General features: G+C 44.4%; 1 protein-coding gene across 1 annotated transcript in view; it reads left to right on the forward strand.

Annotated features, from left to right (window-relative positions):
• The window catches only part of LOC126091892 (cadherin-99C), a 631851-nt gene that overhangs the window by 371073 nt on the left and 234853 nt on the right, over nt 1-25925 (forward strand). Inside the window, exons 4-5 of the mRNA XM_049907188.1 lie at nt 13631-13809; nt 24510-24632. Of these exons, the coding sequence (XP_049763145.1) occupies nt 13631-13809; nt 24510-24632 (302 nt within the window). The remainder of the gene's footprint in view (nt 1-13630; nt 13810-24509; nt 24633-25925) is intronic.

The raw sequence follows: 25925 nt of genomic DNA on the forward strand, positions 1-25925 counted from the left end.
CCTCCACCACCCACGCACGGGGTGGGGTGGCGAGCCTAGTACGGTATCTTTCGATGTCTGCCTCAGAGACAAACAAATTGGAATTATAACTTTTTTTACTCCACTATATAGTTTTAGATATACTTCAATGTCTTCGATTAAAATGAACAACCTGTATACGTGGTGTCTTCTCTTTCAGACATGTCCAAAAGAATAGACACCACATACGCACAACAGAATTGTGTTATTTGGGAAGAAAGGAAGGAGTAAGGTTTTTTTATTGCTTACAAAAAAGAACATGTACTGCATGTAAACACACGACCAACGACTGTAACAGTGTGAGACGTGACATTTCCAAAGACAATGTCGGAGTCGATACCTTGGCATACAGGGTGTTTTACCAAATCTGTTTGCCTCTATAAGTTGCGAAGTAATAGGCGACGGAAATATTTATTGCGGTAGGTCACCAAAAGAAACTTTACACTGTCTGCGGAGCTATGAACATAGTTTATTGTGTTATTATCCAAAGAGTTACAGCAAAAAGATACAATTTTTAAATGGAACAACAGTTGTTTCTATCATGCACTGGAATCAGTAACACCAGCTGTGTATACATCACATCAGTTTAAATTACATTCCTATCACTTCTGGTTTGGGAGCTACAACCCTTCAAAGTTTCAGGGGTAGATACCACACACGCTGCGCCTTCTAGATGCGGTGCGGCCGAGTTGTCACGGAGCGATAAGCTCCCTCGGTGCGCTGTTAGACCGTCGGCCGACTGTCGCCGCACACGGCCGTATATACCCGACAGTTCGAGCCACACAAACAAACGGCGCTCAATACAGCGCAGTTACTGACATCGGATGAAGATGGCATACACGAATAACGAGTACCTTGACATGTTGCTGATGCCCGGCGAGTGCCGACACGGTGCCACTGAAGCAGCCGTGGCGTACGCCTTGAGATATCCTAGGCGAGGAGCTCCTGCAGCCATTACGTTATTACGTGCCGAACAACGACTTCGGGAAACAGGCAGCTTGGCGATGCGCCGCAGTAACAGACGAAGAACTGCAAGAAGTGAGGAGACGGAGGTGTTTGTTTTAGCTGCAGCAGCTACACCACGATCCTCATGTCGGCTTAACGAGCCGCTGCTGCAGTCGCTGGTGTCAGTCTAACATCTGTGTGGCGTAGAGTACACGGGTACAGGTTTCACCCGTGCCGCCTGTCACCGACCCAGGAGCTGCATGGGAACGATTCCCGTGCGAGAGTTACATTCTGTGAATGGGCCATGCGTGATTTCACGCTGGAGTCTTTACAAGGTATGATGTTCTCTGATGAGTCCACGTTCACAAATTATGGTGCAGTGAATCGCCATAACGTGCACTACTGGGCCGCAGACCTCGTTGGGTACGACCTGTCGACCGTCAGCGTAGGTTGTCTATTAATGTATGGTGTGGAATCCTTGGGATGAAATCATCGGTCCACACTACTTCCCAGGTACACTGACAGGTGAGTTATATCGCGCGTTTATAGTCGACAGTTTGGGCGGTCTCCTTGAACATGTGTGTCTACACACGAGAGTCCATATGTGGATGCAGCACGATGGTCACCCAGCCCATTCTACGCGTGCTGTTGTCGAAGAAGTGAACAACAGGTTTGCAGAAAGGTGGTTGGGTCGCCGTGGTCCTCATTCGTGGCCCGCTAGGTCGCTCGATTTAACACCATTACATTTCTTTTTGTGGGGATAGCTAAAGGATCGTGTTTGTGTCACTGAACCCACATCCCCAGATGATGCAAAACGGCGCATCGAGGACGCATGTTGCTCCGTCACACCGGCAACGTTACATGTCGTCCGCAGATCCTTTAGAAGGCGCATTGCATTGTGCATTATAGAACATGGACACTCACTTCAATATCTCATTTAAATCAACTTTCCATCGCCAGAACATCCAGCACCCACCACACAGCCATGTATTATGTACAGCGTGTGGTATCTGCCACTGAAACTTTGAAGGGCTGTAGCTCCCAAACTAAAAGTGATAGGAATGTAATTTAAATTGATGTATACACAGCTGGTGTCACTGATTCCAGTGCATGATAGAAACAACTGTTGTTTTAAATCAATGAAATGCATGTTTATCGTAGCATAAGCGAAATCGCTAAGAAAACTCGGTTCGTATACCTTGTAGACATTAAGCCAAGAGTTGTGTAACCACCCATAACTGCTATAAATGCTAAGCAAATGCCACAACACGTATTAAAGGGATGTTATCATCTGTGAGATACTGATATATAGGCGTAGATGTGGAAGTCGTCGTGTTCTAAAAAAATTGTGTATCATGATCAGAACTGATGTCTATATTCTACCAACCAATGATGCTGCTTCAACTGAAATATAAGCTTAGTATCAAGTCCTCAACCACATTCTTCATGCTTGGACCTCGAATTAGCAATGACTAAACGAAATGACCCTAAATATTACGAGGTATGGTACCTCACTCAACATTGCAGTGTGCCAGTATGACAGTCCTGATTTGTAGAGAAGTTAGGAACGTCGTAATAGACGAAAAACATAGACGAAATAATGTGAGTACAGCAGCAAAAGCATTACAAGTAATATTTGAAGTGACGTAATTATTGGTTTTTGCATCAGTTCGTACCGTTCTTGTTTTGCATGTTGGTATTTCAGTTGCTATGGGTTTTGTTTATCGATTGTCATTTTTTATTTGTAGTTCACTGTTGTTACATGAGTTGACATATTGTCATTTCGTCATTTGGAGATTGTGAGCAGAGCTGTGGACGCTAGAAAATGGAGTGCTAACTGAAGAAATCGGGACATTTCCGACATATTCTTCTGCTTGAGTTCGATAGAGGGGTTACAGCAGCAGAGGCGGCCAGAAAATGTCGCGTCTTGTATGGGGATAATGTAATTGGACAGATCGTGGCAAGAAAATCGTTTTCTCGTTTTAAGGTGGATCGTTTTGTCATTAGTGAGTCTCCACATTCAGGAAGACCTTCGGGATTTGATGAAGATCGTCCGAACACATTAATCTACGACGATCTACGTCAGTGTACTCAAGAAATGGCAAATATGATTAACTGTGATCATTGCAGCCAGCTTTGTATGGCGCAGGCAATTAGAGAGGTTCAAAAATCGGGTGTATGGGTACCACATGCTGTAAGCCAAAAACACAAAAATCAGCAGGTGTTCATATGTGTATCTCTGCTTGTTCGTCATCAGTTGGCACATGAACAACACTATCTGTATCCCGTATTGTTCTAATGACGAGAAATGGCATCTTCAAGGAAAAGAAAGGAATGGTTGAGCCCAAACATAGCGGCAACTCCCCATACAAAGAGCTGCATGCATTCATGAAAGATAATGTTTTGCATGTGATGCAACAGCGACGATGCGGTGTAGTACGAATTGCTGTGGTGGACTACGAAATGCTTCCTTAGGTGTGACCGTCAGTGCTGACATTAACTGCCAACAACTGAGATGCCTGCGTCAAGTGGTGCTGCTCCATGATAACATCCTCGTGCACTCAACTAGACTGACAAAGAACACTGTACAGGATTTGGGTTGGGAAGCCATTCTGCACCAGTCTTATTTACCTGATCTTGTGCTCACAGATGTTCATCTTATCCACCCTATATCGAAGAACTTTCAAGGACTAGCCTTTCTGAATGAAAATGCGCTCCGAACATGGCTCAACAAGTTCTTCGCCTCTAAACCATGTGATTCCTACAACTGTGGTATCGAAAAGATGTCCCAGCGGTGGCAGAATGTTGTAATGAGGATATGTTACTGATGACTGAAGTGCTTGTTATGTGTAACTGTTTTGTTTATTAAACTTGTGGTAAAACACTACGAACATATGCACCAACCTAATATATTCGATAATAGAGTAGTTGGAAAGGAAGGTACAATTCAGTGTATACACGCCTGAACAGTTTTGCACAGGGAACAAACACGCAATCCATTCTGTAGTGGTCTCCAGACGGGTAATACCATAGTGTTTGGCCAAGAAGGACGTAAAAAACTGCATATAGTCGTGTGTATGGTCACTTTATAAACTGTATCATGTGGTTACCAATAATGCTGCCCACTTGTGATTTGACATACATAACTGAAACTCTATAATTAGAGATCACCCATGTTAAACAGTCAACCCTAATTAGCTTATCATGTAGTAGAACGCTAAGCGTTGCTGTATGTGCGAGATGCCACCTTCAAGCGAACTTTATGCTCCACTTAGGAAAAACTTTATAGCAGCACTGAAGCTGGCTGGTTCCGTTAGTTTAGATTTATAGTATAGTTTCGTGAAGTATAGTAGTATGTGAATGCCATGTGCATTGTGTGTAAATTAATGGCGTCATAACATAATCCACAAAAAATTATACGGTAACAGGGTAATTTCATGGTAAGTTCCATGCTTTGTGTGTGACAGAGTACCAAATCTTGACGGATAGAGTATACTGCCAACGGTATTGTGTGTTTTAATACAGCATTTGTGTTGGAGTCGAAGTAGCTTATTATAGCTGTATACAGGTAGAATATAGTTAATTGTCTACCTGTACGCCAGTAGGCAAACGGCAGAAACAATGTTAAACACCATACATCGACTGTTTTTTAAGTTATTCGTCAATTGACACCACATAGAGGCAATTACCGCAGAGTGGCTCTACTGCTTCCCAGCACTCGCTGCTACTGAGTCGCAGCACACACAGTCGTGTCCAGAATTAAAGCATCAAACCTCTATTTGCCCATCCTGTGTCTAATTCACGATATAATCGTACAGATTGTCAATAGATGCCCGTACGATCGCATTCTGCACGGAAGATAGCATTCCGGTCAACGGACAATCACACCAACGATGACGTAGGGCGCCTATCGAGTGGGGTGTGTTGCCGTGGTGTGGTCCCACACCCGCAGCCGCTGTGTACACACTCACAAACGGTGCAGTCTGGCTCAGAGATAACGCCTACCGGGCTCTCTGCGGTGAATTGCCATATGTAGAATGGATGGAGCAGGGATTATGTTCACCACTCAAACACATCGCCATGAAACTGTACAGGCGAATCAGCAAGGTGTAATTGTTGTCAGGTGTCGTGACGAGATCTTGGCACCTCGTGTGGGGTTACTGCGAGGCGCTGTGGGCCCAGAATTCGTATTAATGGACGATAATGCTCGACCTCTTAGAGCAGCGTTGGTTGACGTGTTCTTGGAAACGAAAGATATTGCACACATGGCGTGAACTGCACGCGCTCCCAATTTGAATCCCATAGAGGACATCTGGGATGCACTTGGGAGATGGATTGCGCCATGTCACCATCCACCAGCTCTGCGGGAATAATGGGCGTTATTGCCTCAACATGAGATTGGTGACATCGTTCACAGCCTGCCCTGTCGTTGTGAAGCCTATATTGCTCCCAGAGGTGGTCAATCCCCGCACTGAGCACATTGAAGAACATTAACCAGCCGTGTGCAAATCCGTTAAAGTTGGGAAAAACTAAGAAAATTTTTGTCTACCATTATGCATATTGCAGTTGTTTATGTTCTGTATTTTTTACATAGTTTTTAGTTTACTGTCATCTGTTTATACTGTTTTGTAACTAAATACACGTAATCTTGCAAAACTTCCGTTTGTTGCTGTAATTTTGGATACCAGTGCAGTATTGCGCAGACCATCACAGCCCAAGAGGCTTGCGATCAAATGTTCGTAGAACTGACGGAGTCACAGCATTGGAGTGTCTAGCAGGAAGCTGGAGCTAGAGCGGTGTCGGTGATCAACAAGCCGATACTGCGGACATAATCCTCTCAGGGCATGTAAGTCTACAAATAATACATCACACAGGTCACGTGCACACACACACACACACACACACGCACGCACACTGAAACTGGTAGTACAGGCATGCGTATTCAAATACAGATGTGCAAAGAGGCACGATACGGCGCTGCGGTCGGCAAAGCCTATACAAGGCAACAAGTGTCTGTCGCAGTTGCTAGAGCGGTTACTGCTGCTACAGTGGCAGGTTATCAAGATTTGAGTGAGTTTGAACGTGGTTTTATAGTCGGCGCACGAGCGATGGGACACAGCATCTCCGAGGTAGCGTTGATGTGGGTTTTTACCCGGACGACCGTTTCACGAGTGTACCGTGAATGTCAGGAATCTGTTTAAACATCAAATCTCCCACGTCGCTGCGGCCGACATCCTTCAAGAACGGGACCAGCGACGACTAAAGAGAATCGTTCAACGCGAGAGAAGTGCAACCCTTCCGAAAACTGCTGCAGGTTTCAGTGTTCGGCCGACAACGAGCGTCAGCGTGCGAACCATTCAGCGAAACGTCATCGATATGGGCTTTTGGAAGCGAAGATCCACTCGTGTGCCCTTGATGACTGCACGACACAAAGGTTTACACCTCGCATGGGGCCGTCAACACCGTCATTGGACTGTTGATAACTGCAAACATGTTGCCTGGTCGGATCGAGCGGATGGATGTGCACGGATATGGAGACAACCTCGTGAATCCGTGGACCCTGCATGTCAGCACGGGACTGTTAAACCTGGTGGAGGCTCTGTAATGGTATGGGGCGTGTGCAGGTGGAGTGATATCGGATCCCTGATACGTCTGGATACGACTCTGACAGGTGACACGTACGTAAGCATCCTGTCTGATCGCCTGCATCCGTTCATGTCAATTGTGCATCCCGACTGACTTGAGCAGTTCCAAAAGGACAATGCGATGTCTAGAATTGCTAGAGAGTGGCTCCAGGAACACTGTTCTGAGTTTAAACACTTCCGCTGGCCACCAAACTCCCCAGACACGAACATTATTGAGCTTATGTGGGATGTTTTGCAACGTGCTGTTCAGAAGAGATCTCCATCCCCTCGTCCCCTTACGGATGTATGGACAGCCCTTCAGGACGCACGGCGTCAGTTCCCCTGCAGCACTGCTTGAGACGTTAGTCGAGTCCACGCCACGTCGTGTTGCGCGACACTCCAGCGCGCTCGCGGGAGACGTGCGCGACATCAGGCGGGTGTACCAGTTTCCTTAGCTCTTCAGTGTAGTTTACTGTCATCTGTTTATAGTGTTTTGTGGCAAAATAAACGCAACTTTGCAAAATTTCCGTTTGTTGCTTTGATTTAGGACAGTGTAGCATTGCCCGACACTTCGCAGCCCGTGAGTTTTGCGATCCACTGTTCCTAGAACTGACGGAATCACACCGAACGAGAGTAGGCGGCACATTATCGGATTGGGTGGCTCGAATACAATGAGTACAACCTACTATAATTGCGTGGCGGTAAATTGTTGTCTGTAGTCCAGTTCTATAAACGATTTGACTATAGCAGGAAGGTGAGTTGCAGCGGTGTTGGCGATCAACAACAAGTCAATATCGCTGACATAGTGCTCTCAAAGCATGTAATTGTACATATAATGCATCATTAAGTTCACGTATATACATTTTAAGTTCACGTATACAACACAATGGCGAGGAAGTCAGCATCTCGTGCAACACGTCGCAGAAACCACCGGCAAAACGCTACTCTGTGTTCATAATCCGACACGGCATGTAGGTCTCGGACGGGGTGGAAACTGAATGGATGCCGGCCGTCATCCCTCAAAACCTCCCAGAGCAACCGCTGAGTGCCCCCCACCACCACATCGTGTCCAGCCGCTTGCCGCAGGTGCTCCCTTGGAGAGCTCGAGAACAGCCTCTTGAGATGCAGCAGCCTGCCGTGTTGGAGGTCTCCCAGCTTCACCACAGTATCGCCCCAACGAGCCTGTTTCGCCAAGTCGCCGGTGAACTGCTGTTAACGTTTGCGGGCGTGGGTGGCGTCTTGCTGGCTACCGTTCCTCATACAACCGTGCGCATTACCGTCGGCTAGTCCATAAACCATATGTCGTTGTTTTTCAAACGAATCCTGTGCCGCCATGCTTAGTATAAGACTAAATCGCAGGCGACGTGTGTGTGCTCCGAAGCGAAGCTAGCTGTGAGTGCCTCTGACGTGAGGTGGAGACGAACAGCGAGACCTGCTCGACACGTTGTGGCAGTGGCGAGGCGAGGGGCGTTTGTGAATCGACAACCACAACGCTGACCTTCAACCTACGATAGGCAACAGGGCAATCCCACGGCCAATCGGAGCGCGTGGTGCCGTGTTTCCGTAGTTTAAAAATTGTGCGTTGTCCACCTACAAAACATTTGTAATTTTGGTTCCTGCTGGCATCAGCTATCCACCGTTAAAATTTCGTCACACAATTTTTCTCCACCCTATACCGCACCGAGTGTCAACATTGTTAGCGCGTGTAAAAGGTGTATATATATCGAGTGTCAATACATATATACCTTTTACACGCGCAAACAAAGTAACAAAATTGACACTCGGTGCGGTGGCTTATGGGAGTGACCGTAAAGGCATTTTCCATTTACAGTCGCTCCCAACACCCATCGCGCCGAGTGTAAACTTTGTTTTCGGGGGCAATATATAAACAGGGTGGTAATAAAAAATGGGGGTTTCTATTTTAAAAAACGCAGTTGATATCCATTTGACCTATGGCAGCGCCATCTAGCGGGCCAACCATAGCGCCATCTGGTTTCCCCCTTCAACCTAGACAAGTTTCGTTCTTTGTAGTTTTTTCGTTTGACGCTTATTTCGTGAGATATTTTGCCCGGTCAGAATCAGTGGACCATATATAGAGTGAAGGGAAATTCGCGCACTCAAGCTTCGCAGGCCTCACCTGCCAACGATGAAAAAATGTCTCTCACAAAATTTCGTTCGGCGAGTACATCCGGCAGAAAAAGGACATTAAACAGTGGCAATCTGGCCACATGTATGGCAACTCCCTTGTCAACACGTATTAACCATTATGTACAGTAGCTGCTGCGGATAAAGATTTGCGTTAGCATGCAGGAGGTTGATGGTTCGATCCTGGGTTGAGGCATACGTTTTTTATTTGGTAAATGTAGTCCAGGTGCTACGGCATCTGGCATCTTAATCGTCAACAGAGATTGTAGCGGGTCCTCTAGAAAATATTTGCACTTACATAGTACAATCGTAGAAATGGTAGACTGGTCAGCTTTGAAAGAAGCCCTTTCCACGTCGTGGGCGTGACTTTATTCGCACCACCTCATGTACTAGACGCGAAATCTGTTTTCTTTGTACCCTCCTCCAATCGCCCCATAGATTCGTACCAAATATTATTCTTGTCTCTCTAAGGTCCATTATATTTTCTTAGGGCCTTACGTTACCAGTAGGATTAGCAACGTGCTTTGCAAATGATGTCCAAATTCAGTAACTATTTGTACGTGTTATAACCATGGTCCCACCAATTATACATTTCAACACTGAGTCTGGTAACTGCTTGCTGTTTAGTACGTATCTCAATGCATTGTTATTATTATTGTTGTTATTATTATTGTATGGATAGGGTGGTGGAGACGACGTCTATTACCGTTAGGGAAACAGTGTAATTCGAAACCGAACATTTCACATTTAGCATTGCCGAAATGAATGATACAGAACAATATCTCTCGGAGGGGTAATGCGCGTTTGGTGGAACAGCACACAGGATGACTGCGTGTTTATACTGTACGCGCTGTCCACCAGACAGGGACTAGTTGTGAACGGAGTAACGCGCCCGTGACAGACTCCAATGTCATTGCATACATGTACCGAATTTTCTCATCGTAAACCTCTGAACCAGTGTGGCAGACGTATGGCCTGCACAAACAATGAATATGTGCACATGCCTCTGGTCCTCGGTGCATCTGATAACCCGGTTGGTGTTGCCACTCTCGAGTATGCTGCTAGATATTCTCTTCGACGTTATCCAGATTAAAATGTGTTTCGTCATCTGGAGCTGCACCTTCGGATGTCAGGTTGTCCCCTTCGACCATCGCGTGACAGCGGTCGTCCACGGACTGACCATACCCCAGATACTGAGGTCATACACCAAGAACCTCATCGAAGTACACGTAGCGGTAGCAAGGCAGCTGCGTGTCTAGCAAAGCACTGTTGTTAACGTGCTGCACCCTATCATTATGCTTTCACTCAACACGCGCGTCATCAGCGGATGCAATCCTTTGAATGGTTCCAACAACAACAGGAAGCCAACGATGACTTCGTGAACACCGTAATATGGTCAGATGAAGCAGCATTCACTCTTGAGGGTGTCTTCAACGTGCACAATGCCCACAATTGGTGTGAGGTTAACCCGGACGTCACTCGCGACCGTGGATATCAAGTTCGCTTTGGTATCCATGTCTGGCCTGGAATATTGGGCGGCAGGTGTTTGGGCCCCTTCATGTTGCCTGACCGGTTGGCTGCACGAAGGTATCATGCGTTCCTCTCAAGCTATCTACCTGCTGCGCTGGAAGATGTTCGGCAGAGGAAATGGTTCCAACATGATGGTGCACCTCCATACTCTGGAATTAATGAGCCACAGTATTTGGACAGAACATTTCTAGGGAAGTGGCTCGGACGTGGAGGTCCAGTTGTACGGCCACAGCGTTCACCTGACCTAAATCCCCTGAATTTCTTCCTGTGGGGACACCTGAAGGAGCACGTGTACTCCTCTCCGCCGACGAATGTGGAAGAACTGGTAGAAGCCGACATCGAGGGAGATCAGTTTGGCTTCTGTAGAAATGGTTAAACACGTGAGGCAATATTGACCCTACGACTTATCTTAGAAGATAGGTTAAGGAAAGGCAAAATTATGTTTATAGCATTTGTAGACATAGAGAAAGCTTTTCACAATGTTGACTTGAATACTCTCTTTCAAATTATAAACATGGAAGGAGTGAAATACAGGAAGCGAAAGGCTATTTACAATTTGTACAGAAACCAGATGGCAGTTATAAAGAGTTGAGGGGCACGAAAAGGAAGCAGTGGTTGGGAAGGGGAGAAAAAATAAAATCTTTGAGGTTTCTCGACGACATTGTAATTCTCTCAGTGACAGCGAAGGACCTGGAAGAGCAGTTGAACGGAATGTACAGTGTCTTGAGAGGAGGATATGAGATGAACACCAGTAAAAGCAAAACGAGGATAATGGAGTGTGTCGAATGGTGATGGTGACGGAATTAGATTAGGAAATGAGATGCTTAAAGTAGTAAATGAGTTTTGCTATTTGGGGAGCAAAATAACTGATGATGGTCGAATTAGAGAGGATATAAAATGTAGACTGGCGATGCCAAGGAAAGCGTTTCTGAGAAGAGAAATTTGTTAACATCGATTATAGATTTAAGTGTAAAGAAGTCGTTTCTGAAAGTATTTGTATGGAGTGTAGCCATATATGGAAGTGAAACGTGGACGATAAATAGTTTAGACAAGAAGAGAATAGAAGCTTTCGAAATGTGGTGCTACAGAAGAATGCTGGTGAGTGGATGGGTAGATCACGTTACTGAGGAGTTACTGAATAGATTTGAGGAGAAGAGGAATTTGTGGCACAACTTGACTAGAAGAAGGGATCGGTTGGTAGGACATATTCTGAGGCATCAAGGGATCACCAATTTAGTATTGGAGGGAAGCGTGGAGTATAAAAATCGTAGAGGGAGACCAAGAGATGAATACACTAAGCAGATTCAGGAGGATGTAGGTTGCAGTAGTTATTGAGAGATGAAGAGGCTTGCACAGGATAGAGTAGATGGAGAGCTGCATCAGATCAGTGTCTGGACTGAAAATCACCGCCACAACACACAAATATGTGCTGTGTTAAAATTTTGTTTTCATTTTAGATAATAATTATCCGTTATTTAGTCTTACGTGTGTGAAAGTTGTCAATGGATTTTAAACATATTATTGAGAGTATATTTTTTATTTAAATTACATATAAACTTTTTGCCTGTCTCTTTGCTTGCGTTCACTGTCACATATATTGTATACACCTGCTCCTCCCGCCTCTCGGCCAGTCTCCCCTTCCCCCTCCTCCTCTCTGCTCAGTCGTGCCCGTCTGCTTGCACACCAGCTTGAATGCGTTCCTATACTACCTGCTCAACACGCCAGTCCTGTAGGGTAGCTGAGATGTGAGGCGTTGCGAAACTTCTTCAGTAGCACCGCCACCACTTCCGAGCAAACCGACGAGGAAACGAGTTAATATTGCATTGTCATGCAGTTCTCAGCCACGTTTAAAATCTCTAATCTCTAGCTCTTTGCAAAGTTACTTTAAAATCGACTGAAAAATTTGTAATGAACCTACAGACAGAGAAGAAAGCGACCCATATCAGTAAAGTCGATTTGCAGTAGGGTTTTGGAACATATACTGTGTTCGAACATTATAAATTACCTCGAAGAAGACTATTTATTGACATATAGTCAGCACGGATTTAGAAAATATCGTTCTTGTGAAACACAGCTAGCTTTTTATACTGATGAAGCAATGAGTGCTATCGACAGAGGATGTCAAATTGATTCCATATTTTTAGATTTCGAAAAGGCTTTCGACACCGTTCCTCACAAGCTTCTCATAACCACACTGTGTGCCTATGGAATATCGCGTCAGTTGTGCGACTGGATTCGCGAGTTCCTGTAAGGAAGGTCACAATTCGCAGTAATAGACGGAAAGTCATCGAGTAAAACAAAAGTAATATCCGGCGTTTCCCAAGGATGTGTTATAGGCTCTCTATTGTTCCTGATCTTAACGACAATATGAGTAGCCTCTTGGATTGTTTGCAAATGATGCTGTCATTTACCGTCTTGTAAAGTCATCAGATGAGCAAAATGAATTGCAAAATGTTTTAGATGAGATACCTGTATGGTGCGAAAAGTGGCAATTGGCCCTGAATAAAGAAAAGGGTACATGAGTACTAAAAGAAATCCGTTAAATTTCGATTATGCGGTAAGTGACACAAACCTGAAGGCTGCAGATTCCACTAAATACTTTGGGATTACAATTACAAATTACCTAAATTGGAACGATCACATAGATAATGTTGTGGGCAGAGCAAACCAAACACTGCCAATCATTGGCAGAACGCTTAAAAAAGATGCAACAGATTTACTAAAGAGACTGCGTACACCACGCTTGTCCGCCCTATTCTGGAGTACTGCTGTGCGGTGCGGGATCCGCATCAGGTGGGACTGACGGATGACATCGAAAAAGTACAAAGAAGGGCAGCTCGTTTTTTACTATCGCGAAGTAGGGGAGGTAGAGCCACAGACATGATACGTGAATTGGAGGGGCAACCGTTAAAACAAAGGCGTTTTTCGTTGCGCGGGATCTTCTCGTGAAATTTCAATCACCAGTTTTCTCCTCAGATTGCGAGAACATTCTGTTGGCACCCACCTACATAGGGAGAAATGATCATCACGATAAAATAAGAGAAATCAGGACTCGCACAGAAAAATTTGAGTGCTCGTTTCTCCCGCGTGGCGTTCGAGAGTGGAACGGTAGAGAGGCAGCTCGAAGGTGGTTCATTGAACCCTCTGCCAAGCACTTTATTGTGAATAGCAGAGTAATCACGTAGATTTATATGTAGAATAAAGACTTTTTAAAATGACCACGACGAACGAAAAACACCTGTTTTTTGGATGACGGATGAAAATGAAAGAGTAGCCTACTTGTGAAGCTGTGCTAGTTAAAGATGTCGATTTGAGGGAAGTGTGCGCCTCTCTGGTGACGGCCGGCGTGCGGCGTGGTGTGTTCGCAGAGATGAGCCAGCAGACGACGCCGGCCGAGCTGCCCGTGGTGGGGGACCCGTTCTCCGACGTGGCGCTCGAGCTGGTGTTCCCGCGGCTGGAGCCCGTCTTCATCCTGAACGGCAAGAGGCTGCAGCTGCTGCGGCCGCTCGACAGGGACCGCGACAACCTGTCGCACATCGTCTTCCAGGTGGGTCCGGCGGCGGCGGCGGCCGGCCAGTTGCAGGTTGCCTGCGTACTGGCCTGACCGACTTAAAAAACCTTAAATGCTGTCATAATCTACTTAGAACTATGAGGGTTGGACAGAAATATGGAAACACCAAATACACAAAACATTATCGTGCGTAATACGGTGTAGCAACCGTGTTGCCATTCAAAACAGCTCCCAGTCGTCTCGAAATGGATAGACACAGGTCGTGTATGCGTTTCAGGAGACTAGTATACCATTCTTCCTGTAAAACGGTGACAACTGAGTAACAGTGACAGAGGTGGATAGTGATGACGCACACTTCTCTCCAAAGTGGAGCACAGAAGCACGATACCACTGAGGTCTGGCGGCTGCGGTGTCCGGGGCGGGTGTGGCGACTGGTCTCCGTCATCTGGGCGATGAGAACTGTGTAGCGCGGGCGCTGTTGTCCTGGAACACAGCTTCGCCATTGGGGAGCAAACGTTGTACCGTGGGACGAACCCTGTAATCTACACCTCCCTCATTTGTAGATTGTCACTGACTTCGTGTCCGCCCCCGGTAGCTGAGTGGTCAGCGCGACAGAACGGCAATCCTAAGGGCGCGGGTTCGATTCCCGGCTGGCTCAGAAATTTTCTCCGCTCAGGAACTGGGTGTTGTGTTGTTCAAATCGTCATCATTTCATCCCCATCCACGCGCAAGTCGCCGAAGTGACGTCAAATCGAAAGACTCGAACCCGGCGAGCGGCCTACCCAGCGGGAGGCCCTAATCACACGACATTTACATTTTGCTGAATATGTAATAGACTGTTTTAGCAAGATTCGAGAGGAGTAACATTTACAATAAACCTTTTTACTTATCTTCCTTTCTTGCAGTTGGCCCCAGTTCCTCACGTCAAGGGGTTGATTCTTGAAGCTGAAATTTTTGGTATCATAGATTCTTATGGTTCCAATTGCCGTAATAACTTCTGAAGAACTGCCGGAATACTTAATTTTATTCTCCCACATTTTTCTATATCACAATTTTACAATTTCCACTTAAAAACCGATAACTAGATTGTCATTGCCAGAAATAAAAACGCGGCCGGTCACATCACAGAAATGCCCACTACTAATCCATCCTGCGGTTGTAACAATATTTCAAAGAGATTACAAATTTGTTGAGAAATGAATCTTCACCAATTTATATCATTATTTTACAAATGAATGCAGACGTAAACGTAGTAATTATCGTCACATTGTGCAATTATTAATAGGAATTTTAAGTGTGCCAGATATTTCGTAATTCCAAATATTTCTAAAAAAAAGTAATTTTAGCTTTGCTTATCGATTGTAACAACGAAATTAAAGTAATTTCTTTTTATACCTTTTAGCGTGAAATATGGTACATTGCGCAAACATCATATGCAATTCCTTTAGACAAACAGTTGAGATGATGTTGACCTGTTCAAAAAATCGTATATATTATTCGGTATCGCCTACTTCTGTTGAGGAAAAGCAATGCTAGAGGAGGGTGTCCCATTACAACCCGATAAACCAAAATGCAGACACGACCCCTGGCTGCCCAATCACCACTCGAGTGACCGACCCGTCAGCTGAGTGGTCGGCGCTAGCGCTCTCTGACTGCCGTGCAGAGGACATGGGCGCGATTCGCGGCGCGCCGGGGCGGAGATTTTCTGCACTCGGGGGACTGGCTTTTGCGTTGTCCTCACCATCATTCCGTCATCATCCACACGCAAGTCGTGCTGCGTGGTGTCGACTGAAGAGACTTGACTACTCTGCGGCCAAACTTTTTGGCCATCGGTGGCGTACTATCATTTCATTTTTCCATCGTTGAACCTCCACCGTGTACTACTCTTGGGTCGTAGACTCGGCCAGAAGTTGGAAACAGTGTGGAACAAGACTTATTCGACGAAATGACTTTCTTCCATTGCTCCACAGTCCAGGTTTTATGGCTCCGACACAACTTTTTACTGTTATCCGCATTTACATCACTGCTGCCTACTTGCTTAGCTGAGTGGTCACGTGCTCGCTTACCGTGCAGCTGTCCCGGGTTCGATTCCGGCCGGGTTGGAGATTTTCTCCGCTCGTGAATTGGGTCTTGTGTCGTGCTTATCATCATTTCATCCCCGTCACCAGCACGCAAGCTACCCAGTGTGGCGCCGACTGAAACAAGATCGCATTCGCCGGCCCAACTTCCCCGGATGGGGCCTCCCGGCCGGAGTGCCGTACGATCATTTTTTCACATCACTGCTGAGTGGGTTTGGGATTCAAGTTCGCCCTGCAGTTCCCATCTTGCGGAGCTCCCTTCGTGTTGTTTTGTTGGTGAAAGGGTTCGATGTATGACATTCGGTTTTCCGATGGCTTCTGCATACCTCGTATTTTTTGCCACAATACTCTTCAGTGATCGTCCGTCACGATCAGTCAACACACACTTTAGTCCACATTGTGACTTACCGGATGAGGTTTTTCCGCGGTATATATCCTCGATATGGTGCCTCATGAAGCACCATACACTTCGCTTGCAGAAGCACGAACCATACGAGCAGCAACAATTTGCGCACGTTCGAAATCATTTAGCTCCGACGTAACTGCATGTATGTCCGAGCATGCATTTCTCGCCAACCCTTATATAATCTTATGTTAAAGGTCTAACACAATAAGACAAGTCATACTGCTGGGAGCTTCGTACAAATGACGAGGCACCACTGCTCACAGCGCGCAAAAATTAAGAATATTCCAGAATGAAATTTCCACCCTGCAGCGGACTGTGCGCTGATATGAAACTTCCTGGCAGATTAAAACTGTATGCCGGATTGAGACTCCAACTCGGGACCTTTGCCTTTCGTGGGCAAATGCTCTCCCGACTGACCGACCCAAGCACTATTCAGGACCCCTCCTCACGGCTTTAATTCCGCCAGTACCTAGTGCCCTACCTTAGTTCTGCAAGGTTCGCAGGAGAGCTTCTGTCAAGTTTCGAAGGTAGGAGACGAGGTTCTGGCAGAATTAAAGCTGTGAGGAGGCGTCCGGAATAGTGCTCGGGTAGGTCAGTCGGGAGAGCATTTGCCCACGAAAGGCAAAGGTCCCGAGTTCGAGTCTCGGTCCGAGACAGAGTTTTAATCTGCCAGTAAGTTTCACTAAGAATATTCATCCACTATTTTAGAATGGTGCGCTAAGCAATTTCCAACAAACTTTACAGGTCAAATCTTTACGAAACGTTTTCTCCCTGATACCCGGGTACAAAATGATGAAAGGAGAAAAGGTTATCATTTGCTTCATCTTCGCTACTCGTACAGTAAAACTGCCACATCAAGGATGTTTTTAATATATTGCTTCCTTACTACTAACTCTGTTCGCAACACATTTTCCAGACAGTATTTGCATCTACCAGTTGAGTGTGTCTACAAAATTACATGATTGTACGACACATAGTTGAGGTCATAAACATTGAGAAGCGTGAAAAGCTAGCTTTGCTTAAAATGGAGAGCAAATTACTCGACTATACTCGTGGGGTGTCTGATGGTGAGAGTACGTAGAGACATACAACAAACTTTAAACATGACGTCAGACCTTTTCTAAACTTTTTTTCGCCTACAGTTTAACGTCAGATGTGTAAGATATATGTAATATATGCTTGTAAAGTAACTAGACGTTTGAATCTGTTTCATACATGGGAGTTCGAGTCACGAAAGAATTGAGGGCAGAAAATAGCGCTATTTGCGATACTCTGGCGAAAAGTCGCGAGAACTAGACCAATACCGTCAATGCCACATTATATAGGAAATGTGCAATATCACTGATGCCATCGCTGCTACTGTTGCTTGGCTGAGGTCCAGATTTAGGGTGACAGAACAGTTGGGAGACATTAAGAAGTGGTGGGGATATGGCCAGTAGGAGCGCGGTTATGGTGAGGATGGAGCGGCACACTGCAGCAGTGGGGAAGACACCTTTCGTTGGTTCGTAAATTACTATCATTAAATGGATAGTTATCACTTTACACTTAAAGTATTCGGACATCTCGGTAAACATGAACACAAGTCCCCTACTAGGCTGACATCTTGCCCACAAATTCTGGTAATTTGACAGTTAGTGACTATTAATTGCATTGTCATGACAGTATTTGCTCATTAGCTGTACCACAAATAAACCCGTAAGACTACGGAGGGGTGCACGTCCCTTCTGAACAGCACGTCGCAAGGCACCTCACATATGCTCAATAATGCTCATGTCTGGGGAATTTGGTGGCCAGCGGAAGTGTTGAAACTCGGAAGAGTCTTCGTGGAGCCACTATGTCGCAATTCTGGACGTATGGGGTATCGCATTGTCCTGCTGGAATTGCCCAACTCCGTCAGAATGCACAATGAACATGAACGGATGCACGTGATCAGACAGTATGCTTACGTACGTGTGACATGTCAGTGTCGTATTTAGACGTCCCACGGATCCCATATCACTCCAACTGCACACGCCCCACCCCATTACAGAGCCTCCACCAGCTCGAACAGTCCCCTGCTGACAAGCAGGGTCCACGGATTCGCCAGGTTGTCTCCATACCCGTGCACGTCCATCCCCTCGATACAATTTGAAACGAGACTTGTCCGACCAGGCAACGTATCTTCCCGTCATCAGCAGTCTAATGTAAAGCTTTGTTTCGTGGAATCATCAAGTTTACACGAGTGCGCCTTCGTCTCCGAAAGCCCACATCGATGATGTTGCGTTGAATGGTTCGCACGCTGACACTTGTTGATTACCCAGCTGTGAAATCTGCAGCAGTTTGCGGAAGGGTTGCACTTCTGTCACGTCGAACAATTCTGTTCAGTCGTTGTTGGTCCCGTTCTTGCAGGATCTCTTTCCGGCCGCAGCGGTGTCGGACATTTGATGCTTTACCGGATTCCTGATATTCGCGTTAAGCTCGTGAAATGATCGTACGTGAAAATCTACACTTGATCGCTGTCTCGGACATGCTGTGCCCATCGCTCGTGCACCGACTACAGCACCACGTTCAAATCACTTTCATCTTGATAAGCTGCCATCGCAGCAGCGGTAACTGATCTAGCAGCTGCGCCGTACAGTTGCCTCACATAGGCTTTGCCGACCGCAGCGCCGTATTCTGCCTGTTTACATATCTCTGTGTTTGAATATGCAGGCCTGTACCAGTTTCTTTGGCGCTTCAGTATAGAAGCGACGTGTATTATAGTATTTTTCAAGAACTGTATTAATTCATCCTATTTGTTCGGTAATTACCTGGCATTCGACGTGTCCACTGTCAGTGTTCTTGAGGTCAATTTCACTTGTCCTTTCCGTAATTACAGTACGTCCATCCCACATGAGGGGCACAGGAAATGAACGTGCTTTGTCCACTTTATAAAAATGTCCAGCAGAACAAAAGTTTTAAATCAAATTTCATGGGTACTAACGGATAAAATTAATGAATACTAAAATCATTCCAATGTATATATTACAGTCATTATAATTAACATCACATCTTACATAAATAAATAAATTGTAGTTTTATTGACTTAATTTAGAGTAATGTCACGCGTTACAACACAAAAACTTGCATATAGCAGAACAGAAGATGTTGCGAGAAAAACTACACTTTTTGTTAAACATTATGTGTCATGTATTGTGTGAAGAACAACAATGTTTGAAAAAATAAAGATACTTCTTATTAAACAATATGTCTTTGCTATTTTAACTTAATAAGACAAAGTGGTAATAAGAGTAAAATATAATACCACTCAAATCCAACATCCGCTACTTTGTTTAGTGTAAAACTCTCTAGCTTCTTGTCTACACTACTACTTCAAAACCTTCAATCCTGATATTTTTCTCTCGATATGTCTAGAGGTTGGTAGGACATGTTCTGAGGCATCAAGGGATCACCAATTTAATATTGGAGGGCAGCGTGGAGGGTAAAAATCGTAGGGGGAGACCAAGAGATGAATACACTAAGCAGATTCAGAAGGATGTAGGTTGCAGTAGGTACTGGGAGATGAAGAAGCTTGCACAGGATAGAGTAGCATGGAGAGCTGCATCAAACCAGTCTCAGGACTGAAGACCACAACAACAACAACATGTCTAGAGGACCTGTAAAAACAATTATTATTAAAATTATTATTACTTTTATTATTATCATTAGCATTACATAAAATTATTCTAAAATAATATTTTATTGTGTTTTTATATTTTACCTCTGTAAGCAAGAGAGAGGCGTCCTTCAGACGGCCGGCCTTGAAGTCGATGTGAAGCTCTCACCACCGATGAAATCCAAGCTCCATTATTAAGTTTCTCTGCGTTGAATGAGGCAGGGATGTTTTTCTTGTGAGGACTACCTCTTTGTTTGGCCTTGTTAGGAATAGACATTTATCCTCCATAAATGATTCCCATTTTTGTATCATATCTTAACTGAGTACGACAACGTCAAAAGGCTCAGGTTTACATTGAGTTGCAATCAATCCATTGGAATTTCTGCTACTGCTTTTGTGTTAATCAGTCCTATATTCTTATCGCACTCCATAAAAGATTGACCTCTAATAGAGAAAGTTACTGTCACTGTCTCCAAAAGTTTCAGTGACTCACAAAATAATTAAGACATCTTAGAGCAGCATTGTTCTTGTTCTGGTCTGAATATGAATCACAAAATACTTCAACATGTTTGACTTTCTTGTTTAATAAGTCTGTCAGAAAGTGATTTAAAAGGGACTAGCTTCATTAGCATCTTTTCTTCCAGTATCTTAAGTGTAAGTGTGGAAACTGAAGCTGCATTTGAAATCTGATTAATATTGAGAAAGGGTGCAGAAATCTGCCTTCTGTAATAGACATCATCAGTACTTATGTTCCGTAAGCATAATTTGGTTTGGAAGTGTATATAGTTTGCTTCTGTTTCATTAGACTTTCAGATTCTTAAACGAGCATTTTTCTCTCCGGAATAAAATGTTTCAGCTTTGATTCCTTGTGCCTTGTGGCCAGTGTTGATCGTATTCCTTCTTGTCATCACCTGAATCTTCAGATAAATGTGCGTTCAGCACTGTCACGTCAGCCGTGTACTTACTGCAGGCTGAGCATACGTCACTCCTTGGACACCCAAAAGCGGCGTTGCATTTGGTGATGAATACCGTTCTACACATTTCATATAAAATGTCAAAATTTGGGAATTTTTCTTTGAACATTTCCTGCATTTTTATCACCAAGAGTTGCTCTGGGAGATACAACTTCTTGGTCTCGTCATTGTTGTTTAGAATAAAATTTACTGTTTACGTTTCAGCCTTTAAAAAATGTCACTTATAATCGTTCGGTTTGCTGCTTGAATGAACTACACTATAAGAGTGCTCTCATAATAGAATTGCTGCTAATTATAGAAAGTACAATGCCCCTTTAGTTTTTTTGGAGTCTTCTACATTGTTCTTCTAAATATTTTTGCTTGTAATTTCTTTTCTTTTCCTGCTGTCTTCTGCACTTGCGCATCAGAGTTAATTGTGCTTCTGAAAATCTAACAAAATAAAGGCACAGCAGTGCATCACATGTTACGCGTTCAGTTAGTCTTTTTCTCACAGATAACAACGTTTACTGCCTAAAAGTCAGTGTTTCTGATTTCCTCCAAAGTCTCCTCCTTTCAGTACTGCCAAAAGTGTCGTCTTTTCCACAAAAATTAGTTAAACCAATCCACACTTGCAACTCATCCGTTTAAAAACTTTCGAGATTCACCTTGAACTACTTGAACGTTCAAAGCTGCACATCCACTTGTTTCAGACTGCTGCTTCTACAGGTGACCATCTCTCTACAGAACGTACTGCGTATTTCACCGACTGTTCGACATACCACACTCTGTCGCCCTTGTGCTGCTCCGTCCTGCCCGAACTACTCCGCAAGCCAACTGCCTATTGCAGTGTTCTCGAAAATTTTACCAGATCTTTTTTCGCTACCGGGCCAGAGCTTCCCGAAATACGAAAGCAATATACACATGTACACCGGTATAATATTGCAGATGAAATAACAGTATTAATCTACAAACAAGGTGTACAACTTTGCTTCCGCCGTTTTTTCCCCAACATTTGAGGCTTTAATGAAACAAATTGGTTACACATGTATCATTCAAAGTGTTTTCCATCGCTGGTCACTAATTTCCCCCATCTTTCGGGCAGTGTACGAATCCCGCGTCGAAAAAATTGTTCATCTTTTGAAGCGATCCACGAATCAATCCAATTTGTGACTTCGTCGTGAAATCTGAAGTGTTGGCCAGCCAGGCCAGGCGCCATTGATCTAAACAGGTGACAGTCAGAGGGAGAAATGTCTCGAGAATCCGGCGGGTGGGGTAGGACTTCCCATTTTAACGTTTCCAAGTACGTTTTGATCTCTTTTGCAACGTGTGGTCGAGCGTTGTCGTGCTGAAAACTCACTTTTATCACGCCTCTCGCTGTATTGCGCCCGTTTGTCTTTTAGTGCTCTGCTCAGACGCATTGATTGCGTTCGATAACGAGCACCTGTGATTGGTTTTTAACACCTCATAGTACACGACGCTGAGCTGATCCCACCAAATGCAGAGCATGATCTTGGAGCCGTGACTATTCGGTTTGGCCGTCGACGTGGAAGCATGGCCGAGATATCCCCACGATTTTTTGCGTTTAGGGTTTGCGTAATGAACCCATTTTTCGTCCCCGGTCACAATGCGATGCAGAAATCGCTTTCGTTTTTGCCTCTGAAGCAACTGTTCACAAACATAGAAACGCCGTTCAACGTCTCTTAGTTTCAGGTCACACGGGACCCAAGTTCCTTCTTTCTGAATCATGCCCATAGCCTTGATATGTTTTGAAATGGCTTTCTGTGTCACTCCCACTAATCGTGCCAATTCCTCTTGAGTTTGACGCGTGTCTCCAATTCTGCATCTTCGAAATCATCCTCTCTTCCACCACTATGCCGGTCTACGACGTTAAAATCACCGTTCTTGAAACGTTAAACCACTCACGACACGTTCTTTCACTAATAGCGTCTTTACCGTACGTAGTGAGAGCATTCGATGAGACTCAGCCGCTGTTTTATTCATACTGAAAAAAAAACAGTAACAGCTCCCGCAAACGACGAGAATTAGGCTCGTAAACTGACACTTTCAATCAAGAACAACTTTATGATGCAGTCACAGATCGTCTAATGTTTGAATGAGCTTATGTTGACCGAGGTGCAAGCTAACTGCCTGACGTCTGCGGTCTGTTTCTTTCGACCGCTGCTTACCGTTGCCGCCACCTATCGGCAAATGGCCGGAGGAAAGTTGTGCATCTTGTACAATTTTCTCCTTATATGTTTACAAATATAAAAGCACGAACTAAATAAAACACTGTAAAAAAAGAAAATAAAGGAAGTATATACAATCTTGTAATGCTTCCTTCTAGATAATAAAAGTTAATGGAGAGGCTGGTACAAAAATATCAAAGGGATTGAATTGTGCTGCTCCCAGTCTGTTCTGCAGACCAGAAGTAAAGTGATCCTCGTGGATGTGAAGCAATTCCAGAAATCTTAAATGCATTTTCATTTAAAAGGTAATAACAGATTTGTCACAAAATATGTAAATACTCAATAGAGGTGGAATAATCATTCGTAGCGTACTGTAACCACACACCATCAAACAGAGACATCGTTTTACAACGCTTATTTACATCGATCACTTTACTGTACCGAATTTGTGCAGAACTCATGCTGCGTGTACTACTTGCGTTGTTTATCATTATTAATACCATATATACACATGTCAGACAGTTCCGCTAAACATTTATCATGGAATACGAGACGTCTACCAATAAATCGTTTTAGGTTCCTCTTAAACTAAACTTTATAAGTAATTAAATTTTTATGGCTGCTGGCAAGTCGTTGAAAATGTCTGATTAATGGACACCTTTCTGGACACTAAATCTCTGTGAAAATTATTATTATTTCTTGTATTGATTCCATGAACTGAGCTGTTGCTTTGAATGGGGGATATACTTTTAATTAGAAGTTTCATTATGGAATAAATATATTGGGAAGGAATAGTTAGTAGCTCCACACACTTAAAAGAGGTCTCTGCAGGATTTTTGGAAGCTCACAAAAAGCTTACCTCGGCTGGATTAGTTTTCCTAAAAACTGAACCCGTATTTCATATGGAATGGAAGTAAGAGAAGTATGCTAACATTTTCATTTTTATGTGATTAATTTCTGAGAATATTTGCAGTGCAAAGAAAAATTTGTCTAGGCACTTCGGCAATTCTCTGGCATGCTCTTTCAAGTTGAATTTATTATCAAGCTATAATTAGCAAAGTTAAATACTGTCAAACCTTAGTGACAAAGAATTGTCTAGGAACCATTAATTAATGTTGATTAAAATTTTGTTAGTCAGTCTTTCTAAGACGATATTTGATTTTGTATTTATTGCAATGTTTGTAACATCTGCAAACAAGAGAAAATTGAACTTGGGTAATGTTACTGATGACATGTATTTGATATACACAACAAAAGGTGATGGGCCTAAGTTTGTAGGTTGTGGGAAAACACATGTAATTAGTAGCCAGTTGGACAATGCCTGATAGATCAGTCTAGATCCCTCTCCTTCTGACACCCTTTGTTTCCTGTCAGAGATGTACAGCTCGAACCAATTTGCAATATTTCCCATCGCACTGTATTATTCAGATTTATCTTAAACGATATCATCATCTGCACGCTCTCTGTGTTACGTTGCAGCTGACGTGCACGGTGCGAGCCACGGGTCGTAAGCGCACCATCCCAGTGATCGCCAGAGTGTCTGACGTCAACGACAACGCCCCCGTCTTTCTCGACACGCCGTACGAGGTCACCGTCCCTGAGGTAAGCTAACTCTACCTGGATCCAACTAATTTCTGTGTAACTGATGTAAGCCAGCTCTCACGTAACTGTCCCGAGAGCCAACTAATTTCCGTGGCCCCGAGGTAAGCCCACTTTCAGGTAAACCTACCTACAACCAACTAATTTCTGAGTCCGTGAGGCAGGCGTGCTGCTCCGGGCAACTCTAACCAGGAGGCAACTAATTTCTGTTTCCCCAAGATAACCCTATTCTCAGGTAAGTCTCCCCAGACCCACCTAATTTCTGTCGTCCCAAAGTAACCCACTGTCAGGTGACCCTCCACAGACCCTACTAATTTCTTCGTACTTGAGGTAAGCGCGCTCTGAGTTAACCCTTCCTAGACCCAAATAGTATCTGAGTCAATGCAGTAAGCACTCTCTCAGGTAAATCTCCATAAACCCAACTAAATTCTGTATCCCTGAGGTGAGCTGCTACATGCAACTCTCCCCAGATGCAAGTAATTTGTGTGTCTCCACGGTAGTCCCTTCCTGTCAGGTGACTCTACCCAGACCCAACTGACTTCTGTGTGCCTGGCGTAAGTCAGCTCTCAGACAACTGTCCCCAGAGCCAAATAATTTCCATGTCCCCTAGGTATGCCCACTCTCAGGTAACTCACCCAGACCCAACAAATTTGTGTGTCCCTTAGGTAAGACCAATCTCAGACAACCTTACCTAGACCAAACTGATTTCTGTATTACCGAGGTAACCCCACTCTCAGGTAACCCTCCATAGAGGCAACTAATTTTTGAGTCCGTGAGGTATGCCCGCTGTCAGGTAACACTCCCCAAACCCAACTAACTTCCGTGTCCTCGAGATAAGCCCAGTTTCACGCAACTCTCCCCAGACGCAACTAATTTATATGTCCCCGATGTAAATCCGCTCTAAGGTAACAGTCCCCAGACCTAAGTATTTACATGTCCATATTGTTGAGAGTAATTGTTAGACTGTTAGTTCAACAATAATTTCTGTTGGACATACATGTCTCACTTCATTCGAGATGCAATAAACTTAGGGACACATTTTCTAAGGAAAGTGGGTGCTATCTATAAAAAGTAATGAATATGCAGTGATATAGTGTCAGTAAGATTTAATTATCCGAAATTTTTGTCCGAGTGAAAGCTGCCTTGCGAGACAAGGTACAAAGATAATTGTTCACATGGTCTGCTATCATTACAGTTCCACACGATGACACTGTTCACTGCTGATGCCTCTGAGAGCTGAGAGAAAGTAAAAAGTGTATGCGCAACATTTTAATGACCTTTTGCGAACCGTGCAAT

This window comes from Schistocerca cancellata, chromosome 7 (genome assembly GCF_023864275.1).
Source record: "Schistocerca cancellata isolate TAMUIC-IGC-003103 chromosome 7, iqSchCanc2.1, whole genome shotgun sequence".
NCBI lineage: Eukaryota > Metazoa > Arthropoda > Insecta > Orthoptera > Acrididae > Schistocerca > Schistocerca cancellata.